At 45.3% G+C, this 24102-nt stretch overlaps 1 protein-coding gene across 4 annotated transcripts in view; it reads left to right on the plus strand.

Moving 5' to 3' along the window:
* Nucleotides 1–7466, plus strand: part of ZBTB48 (zinc finger and BTB domain containing 48) — a 202188-nt gene extending 194722 nt beyond the window's left edge. For all 4 annotated transcript variants that reach the window (XM_085604393.1, XM_085604386.1, XM_085604366.1 and 1 more), the window contains 2 exons: nt 5307–5395; nt 7108–7466. In XM_085604393.1, coding sequence (XP_085460519.1) covers nt 5307–5395; nt 7108–7404 — 386 coding nt within the window. In that variant the 3' untranslated portion in view covers nt 7405–7466. The remainder of the gene's footprint in view (nt 1–5306; nt 5396–7107) is intronic.
* Nucleotides 7467–24102: the final 16636 nt, after the last annotated feature.

Raw genomic sequence — 24102 nt, forward strand, 5'->3', positions numbered from 1 at the left:
TGACAGCTAATTATCAGGTGCAGATTTTCCCTATGAGGTTTTCCTCTCCTTGGAACTAGATCAATCACTGATAATTGTCCCCTTTGTGTGGGGAGGCCTTTGTTACCTATGCTGGGGAGCAGAGTAATTAACTTGGCCCAGCAGGCGGTACATAGGCCTGGAATCTGATTATGAGCTGAGCCACAAATCTAACAATTCTTGACGTCCCATAAGATGTGTATGTGGTGTGCTGTGAACTACATATTCAAACTCCAGTGTACATGTTTTACCCCAGTTTGACACCTTGCTGGACTGTGTTGCCTAAGTGGAGTGAAACTGCACATCTGTTAGACATCTAGCCACAGATTCCCTACCTTTGAATTATCCCCAGGCGCCAGACTGGATCTGGAAAATTTTCTACAGTAGTACCTCTGTGGGTCGAGCGAGTCCGTAGCAAAGTCTTCCACCGGATGTGACATCGACTGAGTCCAAATAAGCCTTTTCCTGATGTCAGTTTCTTCCTTTCCGCGCTTACTACGCAGATCCGCAGAGCGGTGCCTCTGGACATTTTTTAGCCTATCTTGACATTTTGTCAACAAAACTGGATGTCTTCAGGGATCAAATCCTGAGGGTCCTGTGGACGGCAGATGTCGGCTACATACCCTCATAGTATTTCTATGTGGTGTCTGGCAAACACCATGACCTAGAAGAGTGCAACTCCTGTCATCAACATCGGCCGAAGGCGTTGCGGGAACGCTGCATGAAACGGTAGATGCAGGCTCCCCATTGTTCACGGTCACCTTCTTATTCTAAGGACCACCAAAGGGCTCGCTCCAGTAGTCCCTCCCACGAGCTTCCTTCGATCTCGTTGTCAAAGGGTAAGTCTCATCATAAGCAGTCGAAGTTGCGGCCTTCTCTGACTTCACTGCATGCGTGCAGGGTCTCTGATGCTCCTCCCTGTCCTCTGGTTGAGGAGTCGGAGCGAGAGTCTACCTGGGCCTTCCAGTATTCCCTGGAGCTGAGGCGACTCTGGACCAAATGAGGAAATATTATCACTCCCTTCATGCTATCTTTAGATCTTTGCCTCCATCTGGTGCGCGTCTCAGCCCCAAGGAAGCCAGAGGAACCTTGACTGGATCCACGCGTCAGTGAGGTCCTCTGGATCTGTAGTCTGAGCCATGTTGGTTCCGGTGCACAGCCCTTCGGGGTTTACCACCTGTGATGCCAGTACCTGATCATCCGGCTCCGACTTCGCCAGCACCAATCAACGGTACTAGATCACTCTTCTCCAACGCCGATGCGTCACCATTTCGATGCTGGACAGTGTCCGGGACGGTTTCATCGGAGATGTTCACCTCTGGCTACCTTCCTCCTTCTTCAGTAGATGTGGTCTGTTTAGTGGTGAAGAATGGCTATACCCCGCAGCTGCCACAACCACCTACCAGTCCAGAAAAAGTTTAAGAATTACCTCTTGTTCTGAGTGGAAAAGGAAAAATGCCAGTTCTGACATTGAATTTGGTGTTAATGCCACCCTCAGAGTCCTGACTAAGATGTGGGCCTAAATGACGATTTTTTTACAACGCAGCAAGTCCATTTCTCTCTGCTTTTGGAAGGCAATCTTATTAGAGCAGTTTCAAGGGAGGATGTACATTCCGGTCTAGTCTTGACCTTCAGACTTTGGTTTTTGGAGTACTATCCCAAGTTAATGGTGATTTGCTCCAAGATTATTCTATTGATAATTCTGATTTTGAACTCCAACATGCAATCTTCCTGCAAGTGGATAACTTCATTACCAAGAAGAATATGACCACCTAATGGTTCTAGAATCTTCTGTGAATACAGGGGTCCTGCGTTATGCCCAAAGCTCAAAAAGCATTCTTACAACTCAATCTGCCAGAAAATGGGATGCAGCTCCAGGACAATCATTCAAGCACAATCTTGTCCATCCTTGCCCAATTCTGATCTTGGAATGGGAGACACATGCTCGCAACCTATGAGTAGAATACCACTTTTGCCTGCCCAACCCAGTGCTCATGGTTACCAGCAACTCTTTTGTGTAAAGGTGGACAGTGGCAAATGCTGGGAACTCTTATTGCCCTGGGCTACAGATCAGGTGTATCCCTGCTAAATGCATGCTTCTAAGCACTGATAGTATTCTACCAGTGGTGAGAAGCAGACTGGAGGTCCATGGAAAGTGGTGAGCCTCTTCTATTCATTATTCAGCCTCAAGAAAGAAATATAAGAGATAGTTTGATGTTTTGTTACAGGTACTAGCACATCAACCCAACCATATAACTTCAGCCAGTAGATAAATACCTATGCGACCCTGGCTTAGGAGACTTTACAATACCTGTATCTAAAGTGTGCTTCTAACTAGACTGAACCATGTTTCGCAGTTCATCAGACCAGCTGACACTCATGGAGTGTCAGCCATAGCTAAAGGGATCAGGTCACTCACTGCTACATTACCCACTGAGCCCAATCTCCATCTGGTCCCTGGGTACACTCCAGCAGGCTAAAGGGGTGTTGTTAGGATCCTCCAGGCATATACTTGTGAAACCAATCTTACCTGATTGGGATACCCCACACACATTCTGCCATTATGCTCTTGAGGCTTCTACTGGAGTGCTGCAGGATTTGGCCTAGAGGTTATTTCCAACCTTGTGGGGGCTTAAGCCGCCTGATGCTGCCTTTCTCATCATTGGTTGTGGAATGTATCCACAAGGTGAATAGGAAAGAGCTAGGACCTGAGCTTAGAAAGAAGTTGCCTGTTTAGCTGATTCCATTAAAATTAGACTGTAGACTCCCTCCCATTATCAACTTCTTTCCACTGACCCCATGGCCATTGGACAGGTAGTTCACACCAAATAGAGTTTATTTATAAAGTTAGATGGCGAGGTAGGGCTGTATGCATGCAGGGATGAGTTTGTTTGCTAGAGACTTGTGTGTTCAGTACAAGCGTGCAAAACTTTCTAACTGCTACACAAGTAGTGACCAGTCCACCACCAAGTCCCTTCACTAAGAGGTCCTTGCAGATAACTGGTTCGCTGCTGAGATGTTTCAAAGTCCTTCATCTGGGGAGCTGAATCCAGTTCCTTCCATCACATTGGCAAACTTCTTTATGGACACAAATCACACACAGAAACACTTTCTCAAGCCCAGACACCATTCCCAGAAGGGAGAATTGCTATCCAAGGGATTTCACTTCTTGATCCCTGCTTACTGAGCCACACTTGTGTGTGGCCCTTTTCAGAAGATGAGCGAAACATTAAAAGTCGGACAGTGGGGTGTTGAATCATTACCTGATCGAAATACTATTCCAATCTGGGGGTCTGTTACTTGTTCCTGCGTGATCACTGCAGGGGAAGAGCCTACTGCCCTCCTCCCCTGTCTCTTGGTACCTATGTGTGCAGGAAGGAATGCTATTAAACTCCAGACAAGGGGAACTTGACAGACTAGAGCTTGTTCTATTTGCATCTCACCAAGCTTCTGGAAGGTCCAGGTAGGCACAGGAGAGATGGAGTGTCCAGCAGAGCAGTTACCAGCTAAATTTACATCAAACACAATGGCTCGCCAGTCCATCCTCACCCAATGAACAAACTCTCAACACACCAATCCCAGTCACGATAGTGGCCAGAGGTACCCAAGTAAGGGAGACTGCACAGACCTTTCCAACAGAGAACTGGTAAGCAACCCCTACATAGATTGATGCTCCCACCAGGCAATCCACCACAGCCTGGGTAGAGAGAGCAGTAACCACTATCCGTAAAAAGGGATGTAGGTTGCGTGCCCCTTCGACCTCTGAGTCGAGTACTATGGTAAAAATCCAAGTAAACAAGTCGACCCTCAGTGGACCTGCAAGATTCTCCTGTTCTTTGAGGTAAAATGAAAAAACGACAGTATCTTGCAAGGTGATCCACAGAGGGCAGGGAACCGCACTCTCTAGAGCCGAACAGAAAACGTTCCCTCCAAACAGTTTAATTGGTTCTTGCTATCTCCTTTAGTGACTAATAATTGTTTTAAAAAAAATTATGAAACCTAAATAAAAGCCATCAAGCACTTGACTTTGCAGGAAACTTGGGGTTTAGGTTTCCGATCATAAAGATACCATACACTTCGATTACTATAAAGCAAAGTTACCTACTATTATTTCAGGAGATAATCAGAAACCACAGTTAACCTTTTCCAGTATATTTTGTATTTTGTAACAACTACTATCTTATTACCCGTCACCCTCGCATTTAACATATACCTCTGTGATCGCCATTGTCCCTAGATGTTCTCATATTTCTTAAGGCAGCCCCTTGTATACTTATCTTATGGTCAGCATGCACCAGTCCATTCCGGTATATCAACATTCTCCGGTCAGCAACATGTGACTTCCCCACAGTGTCTCCAGCACCCTACGAGCCACCATAAGCTGGTGATGCTGATTCTACTGGCTCAGTGAGTAGGTCCTCAGTCCATATTCACAGAGTAATAAGTTTGACCGCTCTTGTCTAGGTAGCTCTTAAGACATAATGCAAACATTCTCTAACCATGCCCTAAAACCTTTCCAACCTGGATAACCCCTATATTGTGTGATTTTAAAAAATCAAAACAAAATCTCAAGTCTGCCTTGTGCCACTCAAAACAGTGGTCAGAGCTTACTCTTCTCATTTATTTTCAGTTGAGTCCTTGTGTAGTAGATTCTGTGTACTAAATGGAGTTATTTCAGTCTGAAGCCTGCTCTAATAGCCACCTCACTTTGGTATTTTAAGGCCTTTCCTTATCATTCATACTTCCCACTCCAAAGTAAGGTCTGCAATGTTCAATCCTCCAGGAAAAGTGTGTTTGGCACCCAATAGTGTGTACTCTGTAGCAGGTAAAGCATTTGAAAAGAAACATCTTCTTGTAGAGTGCAGTCATACCAAGCAGCGAGAAAGGCAGCATTCTCTAGTGCTTCACATAGCTTTGAAAGTTTTCCAGAACCCCGAGGAAGTTGGATTTGTGAAAAGTATCCATATGCCTTGTAACATATTTATCTAAATATTTAAATCGTTTAGGGCTCACACTGAAGTTCAATGAGTAGCTTACACATCGGGGCTCATGTCGCTAATAAATATAGAACCAACTTGGGCCAATTAATGGCTAATCTAGAGTATTAAGTAAAGGTATGGAATATCTGCAAAACCTTATGTTTCAGTTCACGAAATTCTTCCTTTTTGCTAAGCCACATAATTAAGGAAAACCTATCTTTGAAGAGAATGCTTACATGTGGGTTTAAACACGTAGAAATAACTGTTACATATTCCACCTTAAACTTGTGTTTCTGCTCTTTGTCTTAGCTATTGAACAGTTACGGGTCCACGTACGAAGACACCAAGGGATGAGGAAGTTCGAATGCACTGAATGTGGCTACAAGTTCACACGACAGGTACAGTGCTACCACAAGCCGTGAAGCTTCTTGATTTGTTCTGAGTTATCATACTACCTTGCTGCCTCTTCTGAAGGTTGTCCTTGGATAAAGAGGGAGTGCTTCAGCAAGCATCTGCGTGATGATGCACAGATCTAGACAGCTGTATGGGCCGTCTTTAAAAAAACAAAGAAAGGTTTGCTAAGCCGCTCTAGCTTCACCGTTTTCCTACCGTTCTTGGGTCCTGCTGCCTAGTGTCCAGCTGTATCTGTAATACGCCTTTCTCCTGCATGTCTCCCAGCCTCTTTACGTGTTTTTATCGTTGCTAACTATTGCTGCTGACAGGAGGTTTTGCACAAACTGCACAATAGACCTTCCACATCTGTAAACTGAAATTAAAGTTGTTTACTCCAAGGTAAGGCCTTGAGGCCAAGTTCAAAAAGCCACTACCCAATTAAAGAACTTTACTGTTCACATCTTTAAATCCTCATATTATAGGCTCTGTGGCTGTTCCCAAAACAACAAGTAATTTAACCTACAATAGCACCATAAAGAAGTAGACAGATGAACGCGAGGAGAGATTAAAAATATACTACGTGTATATTCACAACATTTTGTTAAAAAAAACACATTGAAATATATATTCCTTTTTGAAGTTCCAAATGGTTTTCATTATTTGGTATACAATAATTTTTTATTTATTCACATAGTAACACGTGACGGTGCAAAAATATTGCACATCTATTATCTTATTACAAATATATATTTTTTAAACGTGCACATCCTTTAAAACTTAAGGAATATATAGTAAATATATATTGTTTTTCTTTAAATCTAGTGTGTAGTTTTATACACGTCCATGCGTTTTAACGTATAAACTTAAATGGTCCTTGTTTGAATACTGCTGAAAAGTCCTTACTACTATTGTTTTTGTTATTCATCTGGGACGGCAGCCTTCATGGTCCATTGGCTTCAGTGCTGTCAGCATAGCTAAATCAAACTGCAGCTAAAGGGTATAGTGCCTTACCTTGTGCTTCCACTTCTAATATCTGATATAGTACAATGAAATGTGCTAGGGTTGTTGCATTACCTGAAGCTCAACTAATAGGCATTGCTTGCATTTTCAATCTCAGATAAAACAATACAAAATGCCTGCTGCATTGTAAAACCAAAACGACTGTTTCCTGTTTAAAGTGCATACGTGAAATAAATAATTTATCTAATGCTCAGTTTACTTTTGTGGTGTAAAATAGTCCTCCTACTTCCCAGTGCAAACGCTACCCAGGATGCTGAATGATATATTAAACTGGGAATACCATACGATGAGAGAGATGCTCCTCTGGCAGGAGCCAAAGCCTACTTTGTGTAGCTTAAAGAAGTAATAACAGTAGGTCTCATAACAGCTGCCATGTCAAGCCAAACCTAAAAAAACAAGTTCCAAAAGTCAGCTATAGCATCTTCATTAGGCTAAAGTGATTTCCTGCCTGGCTTTTAAATGCTGACTCTGTTAAATCTTTTCTACTTTTACTAAATAAAGCTTACAGACCGATTTATTTACAGATACTTCTGTTTTGTGATGTAATACTATTCTTATGTAGCAGCTTACATAATGCTTTTTGTATAGAAAGGCAGGTTGTGATTTTTGGTCTCTGTAATCTAGATAAATAAACACGCTCCTGCTGGGGACTTCATTTAAGATCCCTCATGAAATTAATGTTTTGCTTTAATTTTAGGCACATTTGAGACGTCACATGGAGATACACAATCGAATGGAAAACTACAACCCCCGGCAGCGGAAGCTGCGCAATCTCATTATTGAGGAGGAAAAGGGGCTGGTGATTGGTCTGCAGAGCCCGCATGAACTGGAAGTGGGCTCTGCAGAAGTTATAGTGGAGTCCCTGAATCCAAGCTCCCTGGACGAAGGGCTGTCCTTACCCCGCCTCTGCGGAGATGAACACTTTGCTGACACAGATGGCATCGAGCACTCTCTCATGTCTGCGACCTCAATCACCGATGACTGTGAAACGTAATGTCTTATTCCTGACGCACGTGTACATTGTAGAATAAAGTATATATTATTTTTGTTTTCATGCGTGGCATGACCCAGGGTTTTCATTTGCTAAATGTAGCGTTTTTCCGAAATGTAAATTATCTTTAAACTCAGGCAGGTCCCTGTAGTCACTTTAAATAATGAAAATTCAGGAAAGTTTGCTGAGACAACAGTTACAGGAGAAGGATGCAAATGGAGGCGTAATTACATAATTATTAATAAAAGAAATATGAATGGAACTTCCGGGTCACGGTCCCACTTATTGGGTTTCCTTGATTTTTCTATTTCTTTTAGTGAAAGAATAAGGCTAATTTATTTCTAGTGCAGGAAGGCTACGCACAAAGGCTGACTGGCAAGCTACAATATGACTGACTTCGCCCCTGTCGTACCGGCCTTTCAAAGAAACTGACCTCGTAATACACGTCCAGTGAAAGACAGACACTGCAGGGTTTGGTATTTCACTGATGCAGTATTCCTGCCTGGATCATTCAGTTAATGCAGCTTGCAATGTATAATAACAGCACATTTAGTCATCGAATCAGAGTTGCAAAATTAAGAATTCTGCAGTGTTCCTTCACACATTTGTCGCTGTTTTCTACTTGGTGAAAAATGCACAGATTAAACCATGGAGAAGCGGTAATATCTGCTAGACAATTATGGACGAACCCAATCTATGTGTGGCACAATGTACAACAAAGTCCTGTGCACACATACATAATACAATACATAAATGTAGCATAAAACACAAATAATGCGTTCAGAGTGCTTCAGAAAACTGGAATTCTTTATTCTTTAAGAGAAACGCAACCAGACGACACGTGTTTCGTCGGGGACATGTAATCCCACGACTCTTCAGGGCTCTGCACGGTCGCTCAAGCGAATTGTAGTCCCAAGGCCGGTGATAATTCCAACCCGGCTGGGTACAAGGTAATGGTGAAGTGGTTTGAGAAAGCACAAAGGGTCATAGGTAGAGTATCTTAGGAAATGATGCCGCAAGTAAAAAGGGAAGTAGTTCCAAAAGCAGTACTAAAATTCATATGTAGACGAATTCCAACCAATACGTTGAAATTGAGATTCAGAAACAAATCAAGTAAGTGGAACACAGGTGTGTGTTCTCCATTAGTATCTTGAAAGAGTAATCATAGCGCGTCCTAGCGGCACAAATCCAATCGCATGTAAGCACTCTGAACGCATTATTTGTGTTTTATCCTACATTTATGTATTGTATTATGTATGTGTGCACAGGACTTTGTTGTACATATTGGTTGTAGGGTATCCCTACACACATTGAGGGGTTATATAGGGTCTCCCCTTCCTGTCTAGCACCATACTCACTTGTTTACTCAAACCTACTGTAGGCATATCTGCTGAGCGCCGTGTCTTCCTATATACTAAAACCCTTTACATAGCTGTACTATGTGTGGCACAATCACTAGTAGGCAGTGTTTAGAACCCACTGGGTTTGTTAAAAGACCCCTCACACACCAACCTGGTTGGTGTCATGCTTCATTATTGGGGTCCCAACCGGGTGGCCGAATGGCCCCCGGTTGTGCTACGACGCCTGATTACAGCGGATCTGGTGTGGTGCAGAAATGTGATGTGAAGTGAAAATATCTCTGAGAATCCTTGCCTCTCTATTTTTATTACTGGCGGCTCAGGGTATGATTAAAAACTATGTATGATGCAACTAAAAAAGAAGTAATTATCTTGTAGTTGTATATGTGATGGGTCTACATGTTTCAGCCCGCAAGGGAATGTAGGAGAGGCTTTCTTCAGGACCGTGGTGAGTGGCAAAAGGTGTGGTGCCACGTGAAAAGTGAAATAAAAACTAGTATCTACACACGCGCTAAGGTGTGTGGACTGTGTGTCTATGGTGTCTACGTACTTACGGACACCTATGAAAAAAGGACCCTATGGTCGAGTTTAAATGCTGATCGGGGCTCGGGAGGAGTTCGTCCCTCTGTCAGACTTTGGTATCAGAGCGTAACCCGCCAAAAACCTGTTGTGGTCTCCCTTCGCCCCGGATGATGAAACGGTAATACCTTCAACACAATATATTCCTGTTTTGAACGGACACACCCATTTCCACCTTCCTCGGGTTTACAACAGAAATTGTAGTGAGCCCCATGGAGAAGGCAAGTCCTCCTTCAAAGTTTTTATTATATTCAGGTACACTGAATATTTTCTCCAAGAAGATCCTGAAACGCTTTGTGGAAGACTTTAGAGAGGTGTGTGGGTTTTTCATTCGAGAGACTGTTTTAACTACATCTTAACAAAAAAGAGATTTTAATGCTGTATCAATTTTGGAAAACAAAATGGAAAGACAATAGGCAGGTAGGTATCCGGCTGTATGTACAAGTAAAACACTGTCTTTTAGGTTTCTGGCTAACTGCTACTACCCTAGCAAGCACAACTCTGACATTGATGTTTCTATGTCCCCGAGATTAAATTCTCGAACGTTAGGCTCTGCCGACTCATCACTTAAATATTCCTGTTGTCTCCCCCGAAGGATGGTATATTGGTAATAGCTTCATTAATAGGTAGCCAGGAATTCTAATGAGAAACCCATATGCACTCCTTAGAAAGGTCTCGGTCTGCCGCTGCAACGTCCAAGTGAGTAAAAGCAGCCAGCCATCTTTGTAGTCTCTACAGCAAAGTGGGGATACCAATGCCATTGGGACTCACCCAAGTCCTGCCTGCCATGCCACTCATGTCATGCGGAGTCTAGTAGAGGGCACTCTCCATCATGTTGCTCAAATATTACTCTGCTTTGCATCTAGTCTTTCTACCAAGCATACTACCAGTGAATGTATTGGGCTATACTTAAATTTACTTATTCCAGAAAAGCTTTTGCTTATTCCGATTTGTTATTTGAGGTAGACCCCGCCGACATCCATTCATCCTCCGAGGAAATGTTGGTTTGCCTGCAAAGTCAGCTGATTCCAGGTCTGATTGTTGGGTGCACCAAGGACTGCAGTGAAATTGAGCTGGTAGATTCCGAGTCCTTGATAACCTCATGCCGATCCCACATAGAAATCAGATTTTTTTGGGGTGTTGAGAAAAATAGTTCTACCAGAGCTGCTTGTCCATCTTTTTAGGTCTCGCCTTGTGATGCAGCGCATGCGCTGCTCGCCTTGGCGAGATCTATTGTTGTCGGTTTTTCGTCAGAAGGGGGACAGGACATGTGCACGCGTGCAGATAACAGTAGTTGTGCACGCGTACGCTCATCTCCTGTCCACGCTCGCGGCGTTTGAGCAGAACGCGCGCATGGCGCACTTTCACACTCATGGCGACTGCTTGTACAGGAGTTGTGCATGCGTACGCACATCTCCTGCCCCGCGCTTTCACTCTCACGGTGACAGCTTGTTCTTACCACCAGTCATCCATGTCCCTACCCCCTTCCTGTCAAATCCTTCACTCAAATCAATGCCGAAGAGGCTGGTAGTGGTGGTGCATGATCAACCTCATGTTACTGACTCTGCCTCAGTACTCTAAACGCATTAGAGGGATGATGTGTCCGTACGACCCACATCGAACAACATTTCCCCTGCTCCCCTTTCTGCAGAGTTGCCCTCTATGCCCTTTGCTGAACTGGCACACTACTACTACATTTTATCTCCCACTGTGCAAAAGTCATACTTCTGGGAACGGCTAGTGCGTGAGATACGGCCTCACGGTGCAAGCCGAAATTACCGGGAAAAAAAGACGACAAGAGCAAGCTGAACCCACAATGACTGTGATAAAGCAGTCACTTTCATGGTGTGGGTTAAAGCTTGTTTTGAGATTCGCTTTATATGAAGATGCAACACACAGAATTCTAAACTTGCGCACGTATGGTGTGCGGACACCATACGCGTGCACATCTCCTGTCCGGGCACGGCGCGCTTATGTCAGCTGCACGTCAGATGCATTACTTACAAGACTGGACTGAGTAAAATAACACAGGTCTTTGAAGGGTCAGGAGCACTACAATGAAGGTTCTGTCTTTTGGGTGCTTGAACAGCTGGGAGACGCTCACCCTTCATTCCAATAACTCTCACCTGACACTCATGCACTGCTCATCCTGCTTAAACATTCTGTTCATTCTAAACATAGTCACTGCTTGCCCTGCATGCACACACGACTCCATACACTTCTCAGCCTGCACTCGCACCGTTAACCCTGGTGGACACTGCGCACGTATCACTCACACTGCACTCGCTTTCCTCAAACACCTCACGCCATGCAGCCATACACCGTGATTTTATACTACAGTCTATAGGAAACAGCTTGCGTGTTACATCTGAGGGTGCGGCAAGCCGTTGCTGCAGAGCATGACATCCATCAGAAACCTCGAGCCAGTACAAGCAGAACAGTGTTCTGTCCCTGCAGCATCCTGAGAACATAATTCTCAACAGTGAGGTCAGCTGACTGAGGCGTTCCTTTTCAAATACCACTCCTTCATATGCCTTAGAGTGCTATTGCTAAATACCATGCTGGTGCACCAGCCGAGCGGCTAGTAAGCCTGTCATCAACTTGCTTAAGCCCCAAAACCACGGCAGTAACACATGCAGCAGTTGGGCATGCTCACACAGACTGTTTAGGCTGCCAAAAGGACCATGGGACGAGTCCAACTGTCATTCACTCTCACCACCAGAGGTCTGCCTCTAAACTGTTGCTGCACCCCCTCCACATCATGCGTGACAGCAGCAGAGGGACTGCCTGGGTCCCAATTGGCTGCCACCGCCCAGTTCCAGCTTAGTGCTCGGTTCGTGTCTGACTCGCGTTAAGCCATTCACAAGCAAGGTCCACGTGGAGCACAGCCAAGACAGTGTGTGCACATCACAGAGGCACGTTCAGACTCCACAGCCAACCAGCACTTCAAAATTCTGTGCAGTGTGCTAGGATTGGCTGGGGTTCTACTAGTGTGCCAAAATCACACCCAGCGAGTCATTCTCACTCCCAGATGATTCTGATAATCTGTCAAGCCATGTGATTGGCTAATTGGATGTACTGAAATAACCAACTAGGTCTGTGTAAGTTTCAACTAGCATGCACAGATGGATATGCACTCACTTCAGTGCCTCATCTAGTCATGGGAAATCAACACTAGTGAATGAATGAATGAAATGAAATTTATAAACGCGCAATTAAGCCCGAAGGCATCAAGGCGCCTAACCAAAGAAAATCATAAAAGGCAAATCCAGAACTAAGGGTAGGCTTTAGCAAATAGCCACGTCTTGAGAGCCCTCCTAAAGGCTTGCTTTGAGGGAAGGGATTTAATCTCAGCCGGCAGAGTATTCCACAGCTTTGGAGCCAAAGTTGAAAAAGCTCTGCCACCCCACTTGGCTCTACGAACACGGGGGACTGATAACAAGGATTTATTGGCGGAGCGCAGAGTTCTGGAAGGGGTATAAGGGGCTAACAGGTCCCTTAGGCCTCCAGATCTGTTAGTAGCCAAAGCCCCATAGATCAAACATAGGGACTTAAAAGAAATCCTGGCCTCAATTGGAAGCCAGTGCAGTGTCTTTCTAGCGGCCGAAGCAGAAGCCCGCTTAGGTAGATCCAGTACAAACTTGGCGGCTGCATTCTGCACCATTTGAAGTCGCATTAACAGACCCTTGTTAATGCCTAAATATAAGGCATTACAGTAGTCAAGTCTTGAGCCTATTAATGCAATTACAATTTGCTTTCTGGCTTGAAGGGACAGGTAATGTTTGATCTTCCGCAGGATGTTTAGTAAGCCCCAACATGTGGAGATAGTCCTCTTTACTTGCTGACCCATCCCCAGGGTAGGGTCAATCATGACTCCTAAGTTCCTGGCCAGGGTAGTGGGTGTCGGACACACGCCCAACGATGTAGGCCACCATTCCGCCGACCAAATGTCCTCCTTTCCTCCGAACACCAGAATTTCTGTCTTTTCGCCATTAAGCTTCAATGAATTGCAAATCATCCATTGAGCAACTGCCTCCATACAGTGTCTAAAATTGGAGGCAGCGGAGATGACAGGTTGGGTCGAGAGACATCAAAATCTGCGCGTCGTCGGCATAGGAGACTACCGCCATCCCATAAGATCTAATAAGCCTGGCAAGTGGGGTCACATAGATGTTGAAGAGGGTCGGACTTAATGCCGACCCCTGAGGGACCCCACAATGCACAGGAAGGGATGGAGATAGGAACTCCCCCAGCTTAACTCTCTGTTCCCTCTGGCCAAGAAAAGAGGCCAGCAAACTAAGTGCGGGCCCCTCCACCCCCATCTCCCTCAGCCTAGATGTTAACACTGAGGAAGACAGGGTATCAAACACTAGTGCAGCAAGTATTAGTGCAGCATGATGGAGAGTTTAATCCCTTGCACACCACTGCATCATTACTTTGGAATGTGGCAGCCATGTTAGGTGAGGCAAACCCTCCACCATCTAATTCAAGTGCGATATAAGTACTTTTTTTTTAGAGGAAGCACACAACTCCCTATCCAAATAAAATCATAATCTCAGGGCAGCCAAAATTAGCAAGCTCCTCTCTCAGTACTCCTTTTGAAAGCTGATAATGTTTATCACATCAGGTCTAGCGACAACTGTGCTGCCAAGTCGGACCTAAAAATTATAAAGAATGGAAAGAAAAAAGTACAGACTAGCATGTTTTGTTAGTTGGATGAACATATGTGATCAGAAAAATGCTGTCACTTGCAGTGTAGGAAAGCCAATAGCTCAAGTTGGCTTGCCTCTTGGCCCAAACTGCATTCTGTGGTTGGCAAATCGATATCAGAATGGCAGTCAAAGAGGGCTGGCCCAAGGCCCCTTTCTGTATGTATATATGGTGGTTTTAGGTCGAGCCTAGGCAGCGCATGCGCTGCTCTGCGTGGCATGCTGTATTCGAGTATGTACTTGAAGCCCCGGCCATTCTCCGCCTATATTTGTCATTGGCTTGTGTCATTGTCCTTCGTAAATGATGGCTTCTGATTCGTTAATAGGTTTGTTTGTTAATTCTTCCTTAGTACCGCCTTGTCTTCATTTGTAACCTTCCATGAGGACTGGCCCTTTTACTTCTGTTGTTACACTGTATGTCTTATCTACTGCAGGCATGACATGCTTTCCTGCAACATTCAGCGCGCCATGCGCGCCTTCACTTTCCAAGTTTCCCGGGACAATGGCAGCTGCTTCTTTGAAATGCAATAGGTATGGCATTTACAAGAGTTTGAGCTATTGGCATTATAAATGACAATGCCTTTTATTTATGTGTTAATTATCAAAACAGATAAATAAAAGGAATTGTCATTTACAATGCCAATAGCTTAAACTATTGCATGCGAGACAATGCTTGTTTTTTCATGGCAGGGCTATTTTTAAAATGACACTAGGTAACTGTGATAGGAAAATTATGTTTAGAAATAAAGTGTAATGGATTTGTTGTGGACTACCTTGATCTGTAACTAGTATGTCTCAACCTGTGCAGCTTACTTTAGCTGATCAACTGATCAGAGCTTTCAAGAGGTAGCCGCTCAGGTTTTGCATTGACGCACTTAATCTTGTTTAAACCACATTGGTTTTTAAAAAGGTTTGTACGGTTTGAACACTGCAAATTATATATTATTAATCATTTATGTGCAGTAGTTTGAGTGAGCTACATCAATGAAAATCACAGAGTACAGAATCTAAGTCTACGCAGTTGCAGCCAGTCCCAGTCATCGGCTAGAAAATTTGTTAAAAGTGGGAAATTAACCTTTTTTGTCGTGATAGAGAAAATGCTATAGAGGAAATAGTCCTCACATCTTTTCTACACTGGGCAATTGCAGAAAAATGTAGCACTGTGTACAGCATATCACATAAGTACATACCTCATTTAACTAGACTGAGGTAGTTTTGTTGAGTCTCAACCTTTTGAAATATTCATTGTCGAGAAAGATTGGAAATGAGGAGTTTCTACCATTCGCTTATCACTGCCATCTTGAATGAATTTTTTTTTCATTCAAAGTTCTGCTTCTCTCCACTTGTTACTCGCAAGATGGGGGAACCAGAACAGGAGGGGAGAGTCTCTATAAAAGCACATAACACTGAAGCTAATTGAAGCTGCGGCGCAAAATTGCGCATTTTAACATAAAATGGGTAAAGCTTCGGTGCATATCCGAATTTGTGTTCATCTTTTTTTTAGTGCCTCAAGCTAGACATTCCAGCTTTCTGTGATTAAGTTTCTTATTGACCAGTAAATTATACCAGTCCTCGTTACCTACACCCCAGCTGAACCATATTCTTTTGAAACAGAGCAGATCTGCCTGGGGCAATCCAACATGGCACCAGCGCTGCGACGAAGACATTTAAGAATACAGAGGGAGTGATTGTTCAGCAAGGCCGAACGAACAAGCTGACTGAGTTGTGAGGCAAAAATTAAATGGACAGGCAAGTTAGCTCATTAAACAGGACTCAGTCATTGTTTATGAATATTGCTGCAGGAAAAATATACTGTGAAGTAAATCATATCATTAACCATGTGACTACCAGCGGCGGCTTCTACGCAATGGCGGAGGAGCGTCGCCCTGCCGGCTCAGAGCCAGCATCTGAAAAATTAAACTATATTTTATTATTGTTTTATTTTTCAGTTGCTGGCTGAGCCAGCATGTGTAGTGAGGAGTCTGGCCATGGAGGAAGGAAGAATGGAGTTTTATGGGCACTTCTAAGTGCCCATGTCTGTTTGGCCCGATGTCTTAGGCCGGCCAAACAGACCTGCGCACTTTGCTTTTTCTAACCCGGCTGTATTCTACAGCTGGGTGGAGAAATGGCACAGGGCTTCCTGTGCCTGAGCATAGCTTTAAACCAGCCCACTTAGGCCAATCCTGGCGCTGCTCTCCTAGTATGAGAGCAGCATCTGTTTCTGAGTTTCTGGGTCGGATTCCAATCCCAGTTTATCAGGTCCTCTGCCTGTTCGCTTGATGGCCTTATGCATCCTGTTGAGGTCACCTGCCAGCTTGCAAATGAGAGCCCAGAGTTGAACCTAAGAAGAGAGAGGCTCAAGCATCAGGTGAGTCACTCGGCATACACAGAGATCTTGGATTCTGTCCTCCCAGCCCTCCATTACCGGACATGCCAGCTAATCTCTGGGCAGAGGCACTCATATGGCGGAGGTGATTGTGCAAGGCCTTTGTTCCATGGCAGAGTAAAGGCTTCTCACCGGTGTGCTAGAGTTGCAGGCAGTCTGCCTTGAAAACTTTTCTTCCCTTGATTTTGTGAAATGACATTCATACCCTTTTACATAAACCAACACTGACCATTTCATCAAAAGACCATACAGTGCGAGTTCTTAGACCCTGTGTTAGCAGGCCTTGCATCTGTGGCAGTGGGCACAGCAGCGGGGCATTTTACCCGTGGTGAATGAGATCGCGGTCACCCTGAATATAAAGAAGCCTTGATCTGCCTGTCACAGAAGGATCACGCTGAAGTAATAGACCTGATCTCCTCTCGACTTGTATGTTCCAATAAAGACCTCTTTTCCACTTCCCTCTGAATGGTTCCCAAGGGGACACCTTCAGATTCAACTGGTTGCAGGGTGTGACCTACACATTCCCCCAAATTACTCTGATTTCGAAGTTCTTGCGGAAAGGGCAATTAGGTCAAGCACAGCTGATTCTTATTGCCTCAGATTGGGCAAGAAGGATCCTTTAAAACTCACCATTCAACCACCGCTTCTCTCCCAAACAGAACTGATCTGCTATCAGAGCATGACGATGGAACACAAATGGAGACTGTCTAAACAGCTCAAGGACAGGCTTCTCTCGGATTATACCGGCATTATGCCGATATGTAACCCAACTATTCAACCAATCTCTGGACACTGCAGTTTTCCCAGAAACTTGGAAGAAGGCTATTGTGACCCCTTTGCTGAAAAAGGCAGGCACGGACGTTCACAACCCAGACATTTATCAGCCAATCTCCCAACTCCCTTACCTATCTAAAGTTATGGAGAAGCTGGTCAACACAGAATTATCCAACTATCTTGAAACCAACAAATTGCTAGACCCTTCTCTAACCAGCTTCAGAGCCACCAATAGTACGGCGGCAACTCTCCTGGCTGTCCTAGACAATATAAGATCTTTAATCGATCAGGGGAAAGCTGCAGCCTTGATCCTATTGGACCTGTCGGCGGCGTTCGACACAGTCTCACAGGGACTGCTGCTGAAAACCCTACACGAAAAGAGTATACACACCACAGCCCTTCAGTGGTTCAGCTCCTTTTTGAGCAACAGAAAGCAAAATGTACAAATGGGCACGTTCTCCCCAAGCCCAAAATCCATCAGCTATGGTATCCCACTGGGAGGCTCCCTGAGCCCCACGCTCTTTAACACCTATTCATCATCTTTGGCTAAAATCAGTGAGAAATGGGGTTTCAGTATCTGCTCCTGTGCGGATGACACACAACTGATGATAGCCCTTGAAGAAAGGCATGTGGACACCAGGATCAAACGGAACTGCCTCTCGGAGATGGTGACCTGGATGACCGAGCACTGTTTGAAATTGAATGCCGAAAAATCGGAGATCCTGCTCTTTGAAGGAGCCCACTTAATCTGGGATGCATCTTGGTGGCCCCAATCACTGGGAGACGCCCCAGCACCCAAGCAGGTCGCTAAAAACCTGGGCGTCCTTATTGATAATACATTAACCATGCAGGACCATGTCCGGGCCCTGTGCGGAAGAAGCTTCGCCACTCTGAAGCTCCTAAAAAGGCTTTTTCCTTGGATTCCTATGGAATGTAGAAGAGCAATCACACAAGCCCTACTCATTAGTAAGCTGGATTATGGGAACACACTTTTAGTGGACATGGCTGACTATATCTTCACACGCCCGCAGGTGATACAGAATGTAGCTGCCAAACTGGTGTGCAATAAAAGTAGATGCAGCTCATCATCAGAATGCATGAGACAGCTTCATTGGCTGCCCGTACGTCAAAGAGCAAGATTCAAGCTTCTGAGCCATGCACAGAAGGCCCTACTCCAATGCGGTCCCAGAATTCTTCAAAACAAAGTCCAATTCTATGCCCCTACAAGGTGTCTGAGGTCATGCTATCAGGCACAGGCCAAGACAAAACGTATCAAGAAAGCAAGGGCAGGAGTCCGCACCGTTTCCCACCTGGCTGCTACTCAATGGAATGAACTACCATTGGATCTACGTCTCACGGATGACTACATGGCATTTAGAAAAAAGCTGAAAACCTGTCTGTTCCCTAAGGCCTAATGTTGAATATATTGCCAGCACCCTTCATCCCACCTCACCCCTACCACTGGATCTCGCTCCTCTAGCGCAGTGATATCCTTTTTGGATGAATGTTGAGCTCTATAAATAAATAAATGATGGTCTGATTCTCCACCCTAGTCCTCAGATGCTACATCTACATGAGTGGAGATTGAGCGGTATCAATTAGGCCTTCTATCTTCCACCAAAGGTAGCGGATGTTATCTTGGCTGCCCAAAACCTACTGCCAATTTGTTTAAATTTGTTTCTTCGTGCAGTTTAAAACCTCTCGAGGATAATGATAATGAGATGGGATATTTAGCTTCTCTTTGTACCTTTGTATGTATTCCTGATTAACCCTTTATATTCAGGTCACTCTTAGTGGCATGATTCTTCAAAGGTTTGTTTGTCTTGTTTCCTTTTTATTCTTCCGGGGGGGTTTATTGTTTCTCTTCCCCTGCTTTCTTTTAAAACTGGATTTGAAAGGTTTGTTAGTCTTGTTTCCTTATTATTCTTTAGGAGGGGGATTTGTTGTTTGTTTCCCTGCTTTCTTTTAAAACTGGATTTCTAGTGGCAGTCGTTTGTTCCAGTAAGTAGTGGCCCTGTAAGCCAGGCCACCAATCCCTTTTTTTTTTTTTATTATTAAACTCAGGCAAGCTCTTCTTTTTTATATAGCCATCCTTTCTGCCAGAAGTTGGAACTGCCTTCCACAAGGGTCACTCTTACTCTTCTATCTTTCTCTCCTCCCCATCATCCAGAGGATAAGGAGAGGTTACAAGTAATTGGACCCAAGGGTAATGTGTACATTAGCTGGACAAGACCTGATAAGGTTGATGATCATTTCTCTGTGGGCTTCACTGTACCCAAGAAAGACAAATCAGTGGCCAAGCATAACATTTAACATTAGGTTACCCTTTGTATTGAAATCCTTTACCCATTGGCAAAGAAAGCCTTTCCATCTGCCAAACTCTAGAATGGCAATGGCAACTTCTCCTTCATTTACAAAGGGCATCCTGGTGACCAATATTTGCTAGGCTGACATTTAGTCATCTCTGCATACCTTGACCAAGCATTGCTGCTTGACAGCTTCAGCACACAGTGACTGATATTTCGCCAGGGCTGTGCTACACGATTTTGTTTGGTTAATCAGCCCATCAGTCGTGCCTTCCTTGAAGTGAGGGAGTTGCATAAGGTTAGGAATCTGCGGGAAGAGCAGCAATCAGGAGAATGTTACTTACCTTTGGTCTCTAGTTTTAGTTTGGTACTATGTCTTACTGCAGATTCCTCACTGCACTCCCTCGTGTCTTTGAGATAGTGCAGCTAATAATAAAATGCCAAAGTATCCACAATCTATAGTATTATTGTTACAGTTGATGAGCAGTCTCTGTGCCTCTATGCATGCCTCGGTTGGACATGGAATAAAATGCCAGGAACTCTACCAGTTAGTCAGATGTTACCATATATTGTCCAATGTCATCGCATCCTGGGTGAACAGAGCTGCAACTCGAGTGGTGTATAGCCACTGCATGTTGCTGCAGAGCTTGTGCTGAGGGGAAAAGATTTCCATATCCTGTCTGGTGTCTACAGTATATTCACAAGGTGAGGAAGCTGCCAGAAGATACAGGGCCAAATAAAAATATTGACATTGAAGGTCATTTTGCTTCAAGCTCAAGTCAATTTAATTAAGCATCAGATGTACGGGCATATTTTAGATAAACTGGCTAGATTAACTCTGGGTGCTTATTTCAACGTAGGCTTTCTATTTAAGCATAGTTCACACTATTCTAACAATTCTGTAACACAGGGGCATTGGCACTGCTACTGTCATAATTTACATGTCCTACAAAGAGGCAAGCTTGAACTGCTTCTGCCATGATGTAACTGTTTTGTGAGGGAGGGAAACGTGCTACTGATACACGTGGTTGCAGTTTTGTCACATTGAATTTTGAGGGAACCATTTTACTGTACAAGAGCTATAATGATTGTCATCACGAAGCTTATATTTTTTTATTGGTTTTGCCAAAATTAGCACTGGTTATTCTGATGGCTACACCTTCTGATAGACTTCTAGCTGCAGAGTCCTCATCTTTTGAATTTTCACCAGGCGTCAGACTGCATATGGAATCTTTGCAGCAATACCTCAGAGTGCCGTGCGGTTCCACACTAATGAGGTTCCACTCCAGAAATGACGTGCAGAGCCTATCTGATAGAGTTCGAGCAGCAGATTACTTACCTTAGAATATTCACCAGGTGTCAGACTGGATCCAGAAAATCTGGAGCAGCATTCCTGTGCTCCGGCAGGTGGCGTCTATCAGCTCTGCGCCATTCATACCAAATATGATATGCGCTGGGCCTATATCGGAGCCACCTTGACACTCTGATATCAGTTTCTTTCTGCGCCATCCGAGCGGATCCGGAAGAGCTTCTCCAGTAAATTTTTCACCACCAATTTCGACATCCTGTTGACTCTTTTAAGCATTGTTGTTCCTAGTGTCCTTGAGGGATATCCCCTAAAAAGAACCTACAGGGTTTAAACACTGCAGAGCATGTCACCGGTAAATGTCGGTGATAGACCCCCATTTGGTTTGCTTGTGGTCCCTGAATAAATCTAAGAAGTCGGAGCTTCCTTCATCGCACTGGTCTAAGTCATTGGACAAGGCACGAGAATGATCCCACAAGTCAAGGCCCTGCCTCCGCACGCCCCCTGCGGAGTCTGGTTCCATTTCACGCCGCCCTGAATTTCCTGGAGTGACCCCCGTCCAACTCAAGGAATTCTGAGGCTATGCACCTCCTATTTGAGCAACCCGACCTCTGTGGGGCACCTTCTGGCCCCATGGGTCAAGGGTGTACCCAGACTGAAATTCCACCATTGGGTATGCCCTCGGGGCCAGTTGGGCCCACTGGATCCGTTCCTGAATCTGGACCTACCCCAGCAGCAAATCCACAACGTTTGCAGTGGTTCGTCCCTCTGGCGCTGTTCCTGGCATTGCCGAGCCCATAGTCTTTCCCAACTCCAATATGAAGCCGGACTGACATTGACCAACGCTGATGGGATCCATAAAACTGTGCAGGTCGGAGAAAGTGCCTGCTTTTCTTGATAGACCCTGTGGTGATTTTGGCTGGGGTGGATTTGAAGAGCCTTGTAACTATCCCGACCCCCCTGAAAACCTTTGGCCCAACCATACAATGACAACTGGTAAGAAAAACTGGCTGTCGCCAGTGGCCTGGACACCAGTCCAGACTCTGGTCCGCCCTCCTAGTTTGGTTATGGAGGAGAAGGGCTTCCTTTGATATCGTGGTGAGGATGGTAGTGGAGGTCCTCAACCTTCAGCTACCCTCTAAAGTCATACTCCGTTGTGTTCCATACCACTCCACCAGATAGGAAATCCAAGAAGCTGGGCACCTTCCATAACAGGATTTTCTCTTCCAACAGCCTTGCACTGTAGTTGATGAACACCACGTGCCTCGTGGGCCAATAAAGCGGATTTGTGTGGGACTCGGTTGTGCAAGTACGTCTTATGTTCTCGGCAGAGGGCCGAGCCATCCTGAACCAGGCTATCACCGATTACATGGACTCAACAAAGTTTACAATCAGATGCAGGCTGGCTACAGCAGACTTGTTGGGCAGGGCCATTGCTTCATTGCTGGCACTTCGCCGACACGCCTGGCTGAGAACAACTGGCTTTTTTGAGATGGCCAGGCATCCCCCATCGCCATTCCCTTCGATGGTACTTGACTGATGGGACACTCTGCCCATTCAGTGTGTTGGCGCTGCAAGAACAGTAGCATCACCGCCTAGTCATTGACGCTCGCCACAGCCCCATACCAGTCATACTCTTCTTTTTGCTCCTTCCATGACTATGCCAGGGGCTACCAGCCGCCTTTCCTACAGCAAAGCCACCATGGCCCTCTGGCTTCCTAGCTTTTTAATGTGGCCGCAGATGCAGCTCCCACAAATCCAGTGGGAACCAAGGCCAGAGATCTGTCAAGCCTGCCTCTCCTTCTCCCCCTGCCAACCATAGCTTCCAAACCTCTTTAGTACCCCTTTAGTATGCCCTCATAAAAACAAGGCAGTATCAAGCACTGCCTGCCCCAGGTGCACAACATTGGACAAGTTGGTGCTCCAGATTGTCCAGCGAGGTTATGCCCTTCTGCTTCTGGAAACCCTGTCACCTTTGCATCCGTTCTCATATCATCTGATGGAGCTCCCTCTCTCCCTGCTGTGCCAGGAAGTGCAGGCACTTTTGACCAAAGGACCCATCAAGAGGGTGACTGCATCAGAAGTAGGTTGTGGGTGCTATTACTGCTAATTTTTGGGGCGAAAGAAGGACCAAGGTCTCTGCCCGATCCTGCATTTCAACACCTTCCTGAGGAGGGCAAGATTCAAAAGGCAAATTCTTGCCGAAGTCCGGTAAGTGCTAGACCCTGGAGACTAGATGGTAGCATTGAACCTGCAGGACACCTATTTTCATATCCTCATCCTGTAGGCCCATCTGCATTACCTGCAGTTCATCTGGAATAGGAATATTTCCAATTTGCTGTGCTCCTCTTTGGTTTCACCAGTGCCCTTCGGGTGTTCACAGAAGCGATGGCAGTGGTTGCACCACATCTTTGGAGGTCAGGGTTGCAAGTCTTCCCCCTATCCCAACAACTGGCTTTTGAATGTGGGCTCGCCCAAGACAGTTGTCACCCACCTCCAGACTATGGCGGACCTCCTGCTCTCTCTAGGGTTCACTATAAACATGCCAAAGTCATACCTGACGCTCCCTTTCATCAGAGCCATCCTGGACACAGTGCAATTCTGTGCCTATACTCCAGAGCAGAGAGTCCAGGACTTTTGAGCTATGAGCCTGATGTTTTAACCTCCGTCCTGGATTTCGGTAAGACTGACTCTGAGACTGCTGGGTCTGATAGCCTCCTGCGTCCTGCTGGTGAAGAACGCTTCATTGTATGTGCAGGCTCTGCAGTGGGACCTGGAGTCGCAGTGGGTGCAGCATCGAGGGAATCTTTCCAACCTGGTCCAGATCAGAGGGAAATTAGAAAGGTCTGCAGTGGTGGCTGACTAAGTACGATTGTATCAGTGGCACACACCTTTCTCTTCCTCACCCAGAGCTCATAGTAGTGGCAGATGTGCCACACCTGGGCTGGGGTGGCCACCTGGGAGAGGTGAAGATCAGAGGACTGTGGTTTCTCGCATAGTCTCAGCTCTACATCACCTTGCTGGGAGTTAACAGTGATTCGCGTGGCTTTGAAAGCCTTCCTTTCATCCATCCATCCATCCATCCATCCATCCATCCATCCATCAAGGAAACACAGGTTCAGGTATTCACTGACAACACAATCGCCATGTGGTACTGCAACAAACATGGCAGGGTTTGGCTGTGGACCTTGTGCCATGAGGCCTTGTACATCTGGACATAGCTGGAACGTCAGGAAATTTTCCTGGTCATAAAGCCTATTGAGGCTTCTCTGAAATCTAGGGA

The sequence above is a fragment of the Triturus cristatus genome, chromosome 1_2, assembly GCF_964204655.1.
Source record: "Triturus cristatus chromosome 1_2, aTriCri1.1, whole genome shotgun sequence".
Classification (NCBI taxonomy): Eukaryota; Metazoa; Chordata; class Amphibia; order Caudata; family Salamandridae; genus Triturus; species Triturus cristatus.